This window comes from Rana temporaria, chromosome 3, assembly GCF_905171775.1.
Source record: "Rana temporaria chromosome 3, aRanTem1.1, whole genome shotgun sequence".
In the NCBI taxonomy this organism is placed as follows: Eukaryota; Metazoa; Chordata; class Amphibia; order Anura; family Ranidae; genus Rana; species Rana temporaria.
The window spans coordinates 55844702-55857987 of NC_053491.1; the positions used below are offsets into that span (position 1 = coordinate 55844702).

The 13286-nt window shown below is 45.0% G+C and overlaps 1 protein-coding gene across 1 annotated transcript; it reads left to right on the forward strand.

Moving 5' to 3' along the window:
* Window positions 1-209: 209 nt before the first annotated feature.
* Window positions 210-10561, forward strand: LOC120930342 (protein kinase C delta type-like). The gene is made up of 8 exons (XM_040341542.1): window positions 210-1332; window positions 2398-2513; window positions 4257-4427; window positions 4958-5124; window positions 5637-5775; window positions 7961-8149; window positions 8544-8675; window positions 10394-10561. The coding sequence occupies exons 1-8, from the start codon at window positions 210-212 to the stop codon at window positions 10559-10561; spliced, it is 2205 nt and encodes a 734-aa protein (XP_040197476.1).
* The last annotated feature ends 2725 nt before the right edge of the window (window positions 10562-13286 follow it).

A 13286-nucleotide genomic window follows, 5' to 3' on the forward strand; every position in this document is an offset into this window, starting at 1 on the left:
TCCTGGTAAATAGCTGCTCACAGATGAAACTCACACTTCTAACTAGAAGCTTGTAGAGGACAGACGTGTTTACAGTTGCTCCATTTCAGAGTTGTTGAATTATTTATTCTGTTATATAGAACATTATATAATATATATTAGAGGAAGGACATCGCAACCGAGGAGGAAAAGAGCAGTTTGTTTATACTTATATTTAAAAAAAAATTAAAATGGTGAGACAGATCCGTAAGAGGGAGGAGAGTTTTGCTCCAATCGCCCAGAGACAACTTGGGGAATCTAAGGAGGAGGAAGAAGAAGTCAGCAGAGTTGAGAACGTCTGCTGTTCAACATCTAATAATTCAGATATGAGCGCCAAAAAGAGGCGCAGAGAGGAAGTATCTGATAGCACTAGAGAGGAAGGAGAGAATTCTGTGGAGGAGAATGGTGCAACTCCAAGGAAGCAGAGAAAATATGACAGCGCTGCAGAGACAGGACACAGCGCTGCACAGCAGAGAGGAAAGAAGAGGAAATATACTGAAGAGACTGAATGTGAGAGTCCTGTGGTGAAGAAGAGGAAAGTACAGAGCTCTTCAGAGGAGGATCCTGAGACTACAAGGAAGCAGAGCAGATATTACACTGCCATAGAGACAGTACACAACTCTGCAGAAGAGAAAAGCTCCAGGAAGAGGAAATTTCCTGAAGAGACTGAATGTGGGAGTCCTGTGATGAAGAAGAGGAGAGTACAGAGCTCTTCAGAGGAGGATGGTGAGACGCTGAGCAGATATTACACTGATAGAGAGACAGTACAGGACGCTACAGAACAGAGAGGCAAGAAGAGGAAATTTACTGAAGAGACTGAATGTGAGAGTCCTGTGATGAAGAAGAGGAGAGTACAGAGCTCTTCAGAGGAGGATGGTGAGACGCTGAGCAGATATTACACTGATAGAGAGACAGTACAGGACGCTACAGAACAGAGAGGCAAGAAGAGGAAATCTACTGAAGAGCCTGAATGTGAGAGTCCTGTGGTGAAGAAGAGGACAGTACAGAGCTCTTCAGAGGAGGATGTTGAGACGCTGAGCAGATGTTACACTGCTAGAGAGACAGTACAGGACGCTACAGAACAGAGAGGCAAGAAGAGGAAATCTACTGAGGAGCCTGAATGTGAGAGTCCTGTGGTGAAGAAGAGGACAGTACAGAGCTCTTCAGAGGAGGATGTTGAGACGCTGAGCAGATGTTACACTGCTAGAGAGACAGTACAGGACGCTACAGAACAGAGAGGCAAGAAGAGGAAATCTACTGAGGAGACTGAATGTGAGAGTCCTGTGATGAAGAAAAGAAGAACAGACAAAGCAGGTAAGTGTTATAACGATGGATTATTATATAGTATATGGGGAAGGGGGGGAGGGGAGGCAATTCTCCACCAACTTCAACATTAGTTAAAATGAACTCAAACAGCAGAGTTTTGTTTTGTTATCAGGACGATTCAGAAACGTTAAAGTGGAACTCTGCCCAAAATGAAAAATGACATACATGATACTGGCTGTCAGTAGACCACAGTCTTTGCTTTCATGAGTTCCATCTTTTACATAGTTTATCACCTGGTGATCTGGCCAGTAAGTCTGTGGTTCAGCTTTTTTTTAACAGACCAAAGATGCCAGTTGAAATGGTCATAAGGAGCTAGCAGGAAGGGGTAAAGGGAACCTGTAAACACAATATAGGGGCTCCAATTGCTGACCTGCTCTTAATGGCTCATGCTCCAGGCCTGACATCATAATTCTGGCTTTCTATCAGGTCAGATTTTTTTTTCTAATCCTGGCATGAAGAGTGATGAGATGGCAGTCAGATCCCAAGTATACCAGGGATGGAAGCTGTTTGAATAGGAACTGGTTTCCTTTGTGGCAGTGGAATTGGCTATTCATTTGACATTTGTTTAACCATTTTACGATACTTTCACATTGAGACGCGTATTACAAGCGATATAGCGCTAAAAATTGCGCCTCTCCTGTTACTCCAGTGTGAAAGCCAGAGGGCTTTCACACTGTCGCGGTGTACTGGCAGGATGCTAAAAAAAAGTCCTGCAAGCAGCATCTTTTAAAGTGCCCCTGCCTATAGAAATCAATGGGCAGTGCCATTAAACCTTTTTTGCCCGCTAGGGACGGTTAAAAGCACCCCACTACTGGCTGAAATGCGCTGTTAAACTGCGGTAAAGCACTGCTAAAAACAGCGGCGCTTTACTGCCGACACCCGCCTGCCCCAGTGTGAAAGTGCCCTAAATGCAAAACAATGATCAGTTCTAGCAGAAGAAAAATGTTTTTGTTTGCTGTACTCTGTTTTAGCAGTTCTTTCTGTTTTGGAGCCTTCAATTCCTGTAACATGATTGGTGACGAGGTAATAAATGTAATTTCTTTCTTTCTCTAGGAGTTAGCGGAGCGACATCGATTCACAGCACAAAAAGAAAAGAACGTGAAACGGCCTCCCTGGGTGTGGAGGACTTCATCTTCCATAAGATACTTGGAGAAGGAGCCTTTGGGAAGGTAAGTGATCAAAGATAACTACAATGGAACCTCGGATTGCGAGTAACGTGGTTAACGAGCGTTTCACAATACGAGCACTGTATTTAAAGAGGAGCTCCACCCTAAAGTGGAACTCACGCTGATCGGCACCCGCCCCCCCTCCGGTGTCACATTTGACACCTTTCAGGGGGGAGGGGGGTGCAGATACCTGTCTAAAGACAGGTATTTGCACCCACTTCCGGCCACATGCTACAGGCAAAAGACGGGTTTTTCTGACTTCCCGTCTGTCGCCCGTTGTGTGCTGGGAACACTCGGCTCCCAGCACACAGCGTGTGAGCCAATCGGCGGGCGCAGCGCGACTCGCGCATGCGCCGCAGGGAACCGGGTAGTGAAGCCGGAGCGCTTCACTTCCTGGTTCCTTCACTGAGGATGGCAGGGGGAGCAGCAGAGAGACGAGCGATCGCTCATCCTATGCTGCGGACGGCGCTGGACTCCAGGACAGGTAAGTGTCCTAATATTAAAAGTCAGCAGCTGCAGTATTTGTACCTGCTGGCTTTTAATATTTTTTTATACTGGCACATCCGCTTTAAAAAAATCCTAACTCGGTTTGCGAGTGTTGACTCACAAAACGAGCAGGATTCAGGCCAAAGCGGTGTGCAGTACCGCGTTTGGCCTGAGGTGGGGGGTGCTGGAGTCGAACGGCGCCGTTCGGAGCTGCTCGGAAAGACTACGTTCCCGAGCCTTTCCGAGGTTCGCCGAGTTCAGCCGAGCTGTCCTCTAGCCTTTCCGGCTGTTTCCGAGGCTCTCCGGCGCCCCTCTGCCTCTGTTCGCATGCGGTATTGCATGCCATTGAAGGCAATGCGGAATAAATTATTATAGTTTCCATTGACTTCAATGGGGAAACTCGCTTTGATATGCGAGTACTTTGGATTACGAGCATTCTCCTGGAACGGATTATGCTCGTAATTCGAGGTTCCACTGTACTAAGGAAACCATAAACATGGGGGGACACAATATGACCCTCCTCACAGAAGACTGTACACCATGTGCAGCATAAACATGTACACTCAGCTAAGTCTGTGAGGAGAAGGATGGGAATGAAGTACTGAACAAGAGTATCTGTACACCCTTGTCCCCCACCACTGCAAGGGTTAAATGCTCATTTTGCCTAGAGAGAGGTGAATATGGTGAGATCCTTAACTTATTAATCACTTCCCTGGCAGCCAGCGCCAGGGAAGTGTAGTGGGGGGGGGGGGGGGGGTGGTGGTCATGCAGTGGGGGGAGTGGTCATGCAGTGGGGGGAGTAGTCATGCAGTGGGGGGAGTGGTCATGCAGTGGGGGGGGGGAAGCCTGCAGGAGTAAGGAATACAGTAAATACAGTATATCACCTTATTCATCATCCCCAAAGTACAATGAGCAACTAACCCTTGTAGAGCAGAGGGTGACCCCACTGCAAGGGAACATTGTAATGGGGAGTGCCACACTGTACCTGGCAGTCCACCTCGTCTGACTTCTGCAGGGTGAATTCTGATTGGTCGCTCTGAGTTATGATGCTTATAAATAAGCCTCCTGTGGTGAATAAGGCTGAGTCTCTCTCTGTGTACAGAACACATATGGTAGTCGGTCATATTTAATTAAATGGCAAAACCAACAGGACAGAAAAAATGAAAGATAATTAGGCATAGAACATGAGGATTGTATAATAATGATATTACAGCTAGAGTGCATGGAAAAGATGATGTATTAACTGTCTCTCTCCTACAGGTGGTGCTGGCGACACACCGTGACAGCAGACTACTGGTGGCTGTGAAAATAGCCCACAAGAGAGAACCAATTGTGGAGAACCCAGACAGGGTGCTAAATGAGCGGATAGCCATGGAGATAGCTGGGGGCAGTCTTTTCTGCGCCCATGCTTATGCCACATTCCAGACGGAGGTAAGTCTAATGTTGGAAAAGTTAAAAAGACAGGATTATCAAATGCATATATAAAATGTGACATACAGGAGCACAAACATTGCTTGTATCTAGGATGAGATGAATCAGATGTAGGAGAAGACACCAGAAACATGTTACCAAATAATGTACATTGCTTAGAAGTTTAGTATATGTGTAATCTCTCCATGGAACACAACAGTATTTACAGCAAATGCCTGAAAGTGAGATGCTATAGCAAATCATACAATGTGTTACTTACAGCTACTTACTTATGAGATAGATAGATAGAGAGATAGATAGATAGATAGATAGATAGAGAGATAGATAGATAGATAGATAGATATAGATATAATAGATAGATAGATAGATAGATAGAGAGATAGATAGATAGATAGATAGATAGATAGATAGATAGATAGATAGATAGATAGATATCATGTAGTTTGTTTTGGTAGAAAATTGTAACGTTTCTTTAATTTGGACCTTGTAACTGAAATTCATTCACTGACCTGTCTGTATTCTTTCCCCAGAATTACTTATTCTATGTTATGGAGTACATGAGGGGAGGAGATCTGATTGACATTGGTGAGGTCCTTGGCATAACTGACGACACAATGGACCTCGCCACCGTCAAACTCGTGGCAGCGGAGCTCGTGTGTGGTCTGCAGTACCTGCATTCCAGAGGCATCGTTCACAGGTAGTATAACATTCTTCAATCATTTTACAATTCACCCCAACCCCCCCGATGAATGAATGGTTCAGTTGCTGTTCCATTCATTCCCTATTCATGGGTTATTACAATTCTTCTCCTTCCTCTGATGTAAGCGGAAGGGAAGCAATTAGCAATGTGGTCATCACAGCAATCACAAGGTACTGAGCTGTTCAGATCAGCTCTGCACACTGTGTCTGTGTACTGAGCTGTACAAGCATGTCTTGGTACACAGTGGTTAGAGGACACAACAGCTACCCAAAAGCATTGTTTATAAAATGCCCAGTAGTGGTCTGTACGGTGGAAGGTAAGTGCACTAAATGAGCTGTGCTGTCATTAACCAATCAGTTCATGAAAGATATGACTGTGTTTCCTGAATTGCATGGACTGTGCTAGAAAAGGGAGCTTGGTGATTGTCGATCCCTCTGTGGATCAGTAATATTGGGGTATATGGGGGATAATTGTCTAAACTGCAGTCCTGACACTTTTTTTCTCCACAGGGACATGAAGACGGAAAACGTTCTTGTAGACAGCGTCGGTCATGTACATATTGCTGACTTCGGCTTGGCAGCTTTAAACGTGTTTGGAGACAACATGGTGACAGAATACTTGGGACATATGTATAATGGAGCTCCAGAGGTAAGTAAAAAAAAAAAATTCTACTTTTGTAGTATGCTCATGTACACAGCAATTATCTATCATATTAGTCCTGAAGAAACCTGTTTAAATCTGGCAATAAAGGACCAGATCGGGCCTGTCCAGAATGAAAGAGAACCTGTGTATGAAGTGCAACTATCAATCTGATTAGACCTAGATGATAGAGAACCAATATACACAGTACAATTATTAGCTAGAATAAAAAGAGAACCTGTCAGCTTGGCTTTTACCAGTCTCAGCTGAGGATCCTATCTAGCTCTAAATAAAGGCACCGACTCCCAGCAGCAGTGCGCGTTTCATGGCTGGCATGTCCGTATGTGTGGCCTGCCCTGGAACTATCCCTACTTTTGGAAGTTGAATAATCAGAGCTTTCAGCACTGATAGGAAGTTGGGACAAGTTTAATCTACAGGGATAGGTTCTCCTTAATGTGTCAATAACCGGGCAATAAAGAACTGCTTTAACTGGACTATAGAAAGCTCACATTTGATTGTGTTCTGGGATTGGAAGTTTTGCTCGGGAGTCATCCAGCCCTGGGGGTCCTGTCCGATTAGCATCCAACCCCGGGGGTCCTGTCCAGTTAGCATCCAGCCCTGGGGGGTCCTGTCCAGTTAGCATCCATTCCTGGGGGGTCCTGTCCAGTTAGCATCCATTCCTGGGGGGTCCTGTCCAGTTAGCATCCAGCCCTGGGGGGTCCTGTTCAGTTAGCATCCAGCCCTGGGGGTCCTGTCCAGTTTAGCATCCAGCCCTGGGGGGTCCTGTCCAGTTTAGCATCCAGCCCTGGGGGGGTCCTGTCCAGTTAGCATCCAGCCCTGGGGGGGTCCTGTCCAGTTAGCATCCAGCCCTGGGGGTCCTGTCCAGTTCGCATCCAGCCCTGGGGGGTCCTGTCCAGTTCGCATCCAGCCCTGGGGGGTCCTGTCCAGTTCGCATCCAGCCCTGGGGGGTCCTGTCCAGTTCGCATCCAGCCCTGGGGGGTCCTGTCCAGTTTAGCATCCAGCCCTGGGGGTCCTGTCCAGTTTAGCATCCAGCCCTGGGGGTCCCGTCTCTTTGCTCAGGATTAATTTAAATCCATATACTATGTATCACTGATATCATTATTCTCAGGGCCGCTGATAAGCCAGTACAACTGGCCCTGTTGTAATGGGCCCCGGCCAGCAGGGGCCCGGATGGCAACCCGCTTTAAAAAAAAAAAAATGATTTTTTTTAGGGGTCCGGAGGCCCACAGGGCCCCAGATGGCAACTCCCCTTTTTTTTTTTTTTTTTTTTTTTTTATAAAATATATATATATATTTTTTTTTCTTAGGGGTACGGGGGTCCGCAGGGGCCCGGAGATCCCCAGGGCCCGGGATAAAAAAACGCCCCTTTTTTTTAAATAAAAAAATAAATACATTTTTATATATATTATTATTATTATTATTATTAAAGGGCCCAGAGGTCCCCAGGGCCCCGGATGGCAACCCCCCTTTTTTATAAAAAATATATATTTTTTATAATATTTTATTTCTTTTGTTTTTCTTTTTATTTTATATATATATATATATATATATATATATATATATATATATATATATATATATATATATATATATATATATATATATATATATATATATTTATTTATTAAAGTGCTCATGAGGTCTCCAGGGCCCCATGTGGCAAACCCCCTTTTTTTTTTTTTTTTATAAATGTTTTTCTTTTATTACCTCTGGGTCCCCAGGGCCCTGGATGGCAACCCCCCCTTGTTTTTATAAATGTTTATTTATTTATTTTATATATATTTTTTATTATTTTTTTATTAAAGGGCCCAGAGGTCCCGGATGGCAACCCCCCTTTTTTGTAATTTTCTTTTTATAAAAAAAAAAAAAAAATTTGTAAAGGGCCCCCCTCCGCTTCTCAATTATTCTGAATAGTAATCTGTCAGGATAAAAATCACTCGCCAGTTTTGCAAGGGTCAGAGAATTGTACTTATAGCTCTGTGTGTACAGACAGTGTGTAATGCCTCGTTTATGTCGGCTCCACATAGAGGTTGGATGATTCTTAATGACCTAAGTTATACATTTGAATGAAAACTTCTGGGTGGAGCCTTGTTCTAAATGATGTTGCTGTTTTCCAGTCTGATTTGTCACTCTAATCCTTCTCTCTCTCTCTCTCTCTCTGATTTTCCCACAGATGTTGTTCGAAATGCCGTATGATGGAGCCGTGGATTACTTTGCATTGGGGGTCTTACTATTTCGATTTGCATTGGGTCGACTTGCCTTTGAAGACATTTGCACTTCTTCAGAAGGCATAATGTATGGTCTGCCATGCTTCCCAGACGACCCTGCCCCTGACCCCGTTCTCAAGGACCTTCTGGAAAAGGTACGTAGTGACAGTCCAAGTGGGACAGGTAAAGTTGACATATAGGCTCAGCCGAGGAGCCAATGTGCTTTATAAATGTAGCTTAAATTTCACTTGCTTTGGGACTTTGAAAAATAAGAGAAGCCCCATTCATTGTAATGATTGTAAAAAATAAAGTGTCATGTGACAGCACTCATATCGTATGATTACGCATTATTTGCAGCATTATGCAGAGAACACACCGCAGACTCCACATGGCGCCCAGCATTTTATTAATAGGATGTACATTACCTGCGCCGTGTGGAGTATTTCCTGCGATGTGCGGAGAGTGAAGGCCACAGGACTGTATAAATAGACTTCTTAGCAATGTTATGCCATAGCTGTCATCTCATGTTTTTCTATTTTTCCCCCACAGCTCCTGATTAAATTTCCATTCAAGCGCAAGAGTTTCATTGCCGACATACAACATCATCCATTTTTCAACGGCATAAACTGGAAGGAACTGGAAGCGGGGGAGGGACCCCCTCCTTTTTCCATGCGACGGAAGGTACGTAAAAAAAATCTGAGCAGTGTGTTTATGTGCGGTCCACCAACCTGTCATTGTACACAGCTGTGACCAATCATGACACTTTTAGCGGGGGGGGGGGGGGGTGTTTATAGAGGAAACAATGACATTTGTGAGACAGAGTATCATTGTGCTTCAAGAGGAATTCCAAGCTAAACACTAACTAACCTAAAAAATGCCCCCTCCCCCAACATCTATATTCATTAACCTATGTAAAAAATATGTGTATACTTACCTATCGGGCTGCTCCAATCTGGTCAGGTGATCCACCTTGTGTCAGCGGCAGCAGCTGCAAGGGAGAGCAAAGAGTGCCGGCAATGGCTGGAATGCCTGGGAGTGTTGACACCCATAGACTCATATGGCCCAACAGTTTTTGGTGCTCCCTGCTCTCCCCTGCAGCTGTTGCTGGCTGACACCGTGAAGCAGGATCACCTAAAAATAGGCAAGTATATACATATTTCTATCTCAGGTAAGTCCGTATAAGTGCTAGGAGGGGAGAATCTGAATATTCAGACTTCATTTATTCTAATTCTGCAGAATTTTCATCTGTCATCTTAGCTTTACCCTGAATCTGACTCATCAGTTTGAGAGTCTCTGGGAAAGACTTACATTTCATGGCCACAGGGTTCTTTTATTTAATGCTGTTATGCACTCAGGAGCTGGCAGACACTGGGGCTGATTTACTAAAGGAAAATATACTGTGTACTGCAAGTGCAGTTGCTCTAGTTCTGAGGGAAAGCTCTGCTGATTTCTATTAGCCAATCATGTGCAAGCAAAAACTTTTTTTTTTTTTTTGTTGCATGCAATTCAGTATTCTTTACACAGTTTACCTAATTTACTAAGCTCTGGAGCAAGTGCATTTGCAGTAAACAGTACATTTGCCTTAAAGGGGTTGTAAAGGATTTTTTCCCCCCCCTAAATAGCTTCCTTTACCTTAGTGCAGTCCTCCTTCACTTACCTCATCCTTCCATTTTGCTTTTAAATGTCCTTATTTCTTCTGAGAAATCCTCACTTCCTGTTCTTCTTTCTGTAACTCACCACCGTGATGCAAGGCTTTCTTCCTGGTGTGGAAAAAGCCTCTTGAGGGGGAGGGGGCGAGCAGGCAAGTCAGGACACTCTCTACTTTGCAGATAGAGAAAGAAGCTTTGTTTTAGTGGGCGTCCTGACACTCCTGCTCGCCCCCTCCCCCCTCAAGAGGCTTTCTCCACACCAGGGAGAAAGCCTCGCATTACGGTGGTGAGTTACAGACAGAAGAACAGGAAGTGAGGATTTCTCAGAAGAAATAAGGACATTTAAAAGCAAAATCGAAGGATGAGGTAAGTGAAGGAGGACTGCACTAAGGTAAAGGAAGCTATTTAGGGGAAAAAAATTGTACCTTTACAACCCCTTTAAGCAAATCAACCCCAATGCGTGACGCTGTGAATGTGAGAGGATAGCAACTGGCAGATCTCAGCCTGACTCAATCTGAAGACTCGGGAGAAGTGAAATTAGGGGACAAATATAAACTATTCAGAAGTGAGTTTGCACAATTCTAATAGTGACAATCCTTATCTTTGCTTCTGCACAGTGGTGACTGGTATCTGACATCTCAGTCATATAGACTTGAATGGTCCATACAGGGGCAGATGGTCCCCAAAGGTCATAGAGGCATTTCCTCTAATAAGTGGTGGATCTCATGGCTTTCTCTTTTTCTTTTTTAGGGCTTCAGAGACGTCACAAGAGACATAATAAAACCGGAAGACCTGATGAACAACATAAATTCTGACGGATACCCTATCGAACCTTCAATTTCAGCTGAGGAACAGAAGATGTTTGATGGCTTTTCCTTTGTCAGTGATGAATGGAAAGCCATGACGAAGCTGAAATAAAGCCAAACACACCAGGTTGTTGGGATCTTAGTAGAGGCAAGGGGGTTATGCTAGGAGGAGGGATTAGGGGGTTGTGCTAGGAAGGTTATTTTAGGGGGCTGCAAGGATTAGGGAGGGTTTGTGCTATGGAGGTGATTTGGGAATGTTTGTGCTAGGTGGGGGGCCTAGCGCTCTTTCTAAATCATCTATAACCACGTGCCAAAATGGGAATTTGAGTAGAGGTGGGTGGGTTGTGCTAGGAGGGTTATTTTAGGGGGGATGAAAGGAGGACAATAGGTTGGGCTGTGCTAGGAGAGGAGGTTATTTTAGGGGGGTGCAAGGAGATAGGATTAGGGAGGGTTTGTGCTATGGAGGCGATTTGGGAAGGTTTGTGCTAGGTGGGGGGCCTAGCACTCTTTCTAAATCATATAACCATGTGCCAGAATGGGAATTTGAGTAGAGGTGGGTGGGCTGTGCTAGGAGGGGGTATTAGAGGGTTGTGCTAGGATGGTTATTTTAGGGGGGAAGGAGGAGGGATAGGGTGGGCTGTGCTAGAAAGGGGGTATTAGGGGGGTTGTGCTAGGAGGGTTATTTTAGGGGGGTTAAAAAAAAGGAGGGATAGGGTGGGCTGTGCTAGGAGGGGGTATTAGGGGGTTGTGCTAGGAGGGTGAAAGAAGGAGGGATAGGGTGGGCTGTGCTAGGAGGGGGTATTAGGGAGATTGTGCTAGGAGGGTTATTTTAGGGGGGTTAAAAAAAAGGAGGGATAGGGTGGGCTGTGCTAGGAGGGGGTATTAGGGGTTGTGCTAGGAGTTTTTTTTTAGGGGGGGTGAAAGGAGGGATAGGGTGGGTTGTGCTAGGAGGGAGTATTAGGGGGGTTGTGCTAGGAGGGTTATTTTAGGGGGGGTGAAAGGAGGGATAGGGTGGGTTGTGCTAGGAGGGAGTATTAGGGGGGTTGTGCTAGGAGGGTTATTTTAGGGGAGTGAAAGGAGGGATAGGGTGGGTTGTGCTAGGAGGGAGTATTAGGGTGGTTGTGCTAGGAGGGTTATTTTAGGGGGGAGAAAGGAGGGATAGGGTGGGTTGTGCTAGGAGGGAGTATTAGGGGGGTTGTGCTAGGAGGGTTATTTTAGGGGAGTGAAAGGAGGGATAGGGTGGGTTGTGCTAGGAGGGAGTATTAGGGTGGTTGTGCTAGGAGGGTTATTTTAGGGGGGAGAAAGGAGGGATAGGGTGGGTTGTGCTAGGAGGGAGTATTAGGGGGGTTGTGCTAGGAGGGTTATTTTAGGAGGGGTGAAAGAAGGAGGGATAGGTTGGGCTGTGCTAGGTGATAAGATTGGGAAGGGTTTGTGCTATGGAGGAGATTTGGGAAGGTTTGTGCTAGGTGGGGGGCCTAGCACTCTTTCTAAATCATCTATAATCATGAGGAGTGAGGAGGAGGCCAAAGCAGTAAAAACCATCTACTTAAAGCTAGGTCTATCAGTCAGTCTTTACTGGATGTTGCCAGTGGCCCTCTATGTATATATCTTAATGAGAAAATAATCTCAAATCTATGAATATATCCCTCCTCCTCTATGAATATATCCTAGTGAGAATATAATCTCATATCAGATACTTCGATATATATGGCTATTGATCATATATATGGCACATAGAGCAGGAGAGGTAAGCACAAGCAGGCGGATAGACTACATATAGATAGAGATTCAATCAAATAGACAGCTTAGGGCATAAATGCAAGCAATGCTGTATCTTGGCCTAGGCCAACAAGGCCCAGGCCTAGGACAGCACTTTGCAGGGGGGCAGCATGAAAATAATCCCTGCCAGCTTGAAGGCATTAAACCAAAAAACAACCCGGAGATTTCAAAACCATTTTCACCTGAAAGGAAGGAAGAGAGCTTTAGGCTGAAGAAGTATGCAAAGATGGACAGAGCATGCGATGCCTTCATCCTCAAATCGGGAGGACCACGATTTTTTGACCGAAAGCAAGATGAACTCCGAATTACAGATAAGTTTGTCTACATGCCCAGGTAACAACAGGACTAACATTTATTTACTGACACACACTGGACAACATACAATGACTGGCATGCACTGACCTACACTAACAGACAGGGCCGGAATGGGAGTAAAAACCAGCCCTGGAAAACATTTCATACCAGCCCCATAGCATTATTATACCAGCCCAACATCATAACGTCATTATTTTTTTGTTCATAAAAGAGAAAACCATACATTTTAAAGAAACATTTAAAGAGCGTATTATATAAAGATAAGACAGATATGAAAGCACATAGGGCTAGGGAGATTATATATATATATATATATATGTTACACAGTGGAACCTCGGATTACGAGCATAATCCGTTCCAGGAGAATGCTCGTAATCCAAAGTGCTCACATATCAAAGTGACTTTCCCCATTGAAGTTAATGGAAACGAAAATAATTTGTTCCGCATTGACTTCAATTGCATGCAATACCGCATGTGGCCAGAGGTGGGGGGCGCCGGAGAGCATCGGAGACACTCGGAAATGTCACTTGCCACTTGTCACCAGATTCAGCATGTCACTTGCCATCCGTCCCCTGCCACCAGATTTAGTGTGTCACTTGCCACCAGGGGCGGACTGACAGCTCATGGGGGCCCCGGGCAATAGAAGATTATGGGGCCCCGGGCTTACAGATGGCCACCAAGTCAAGAGACAGTACAGAGGCGGGGCAGCTAAAATCTCGGGATTTTCACATCAAAAGCATGTC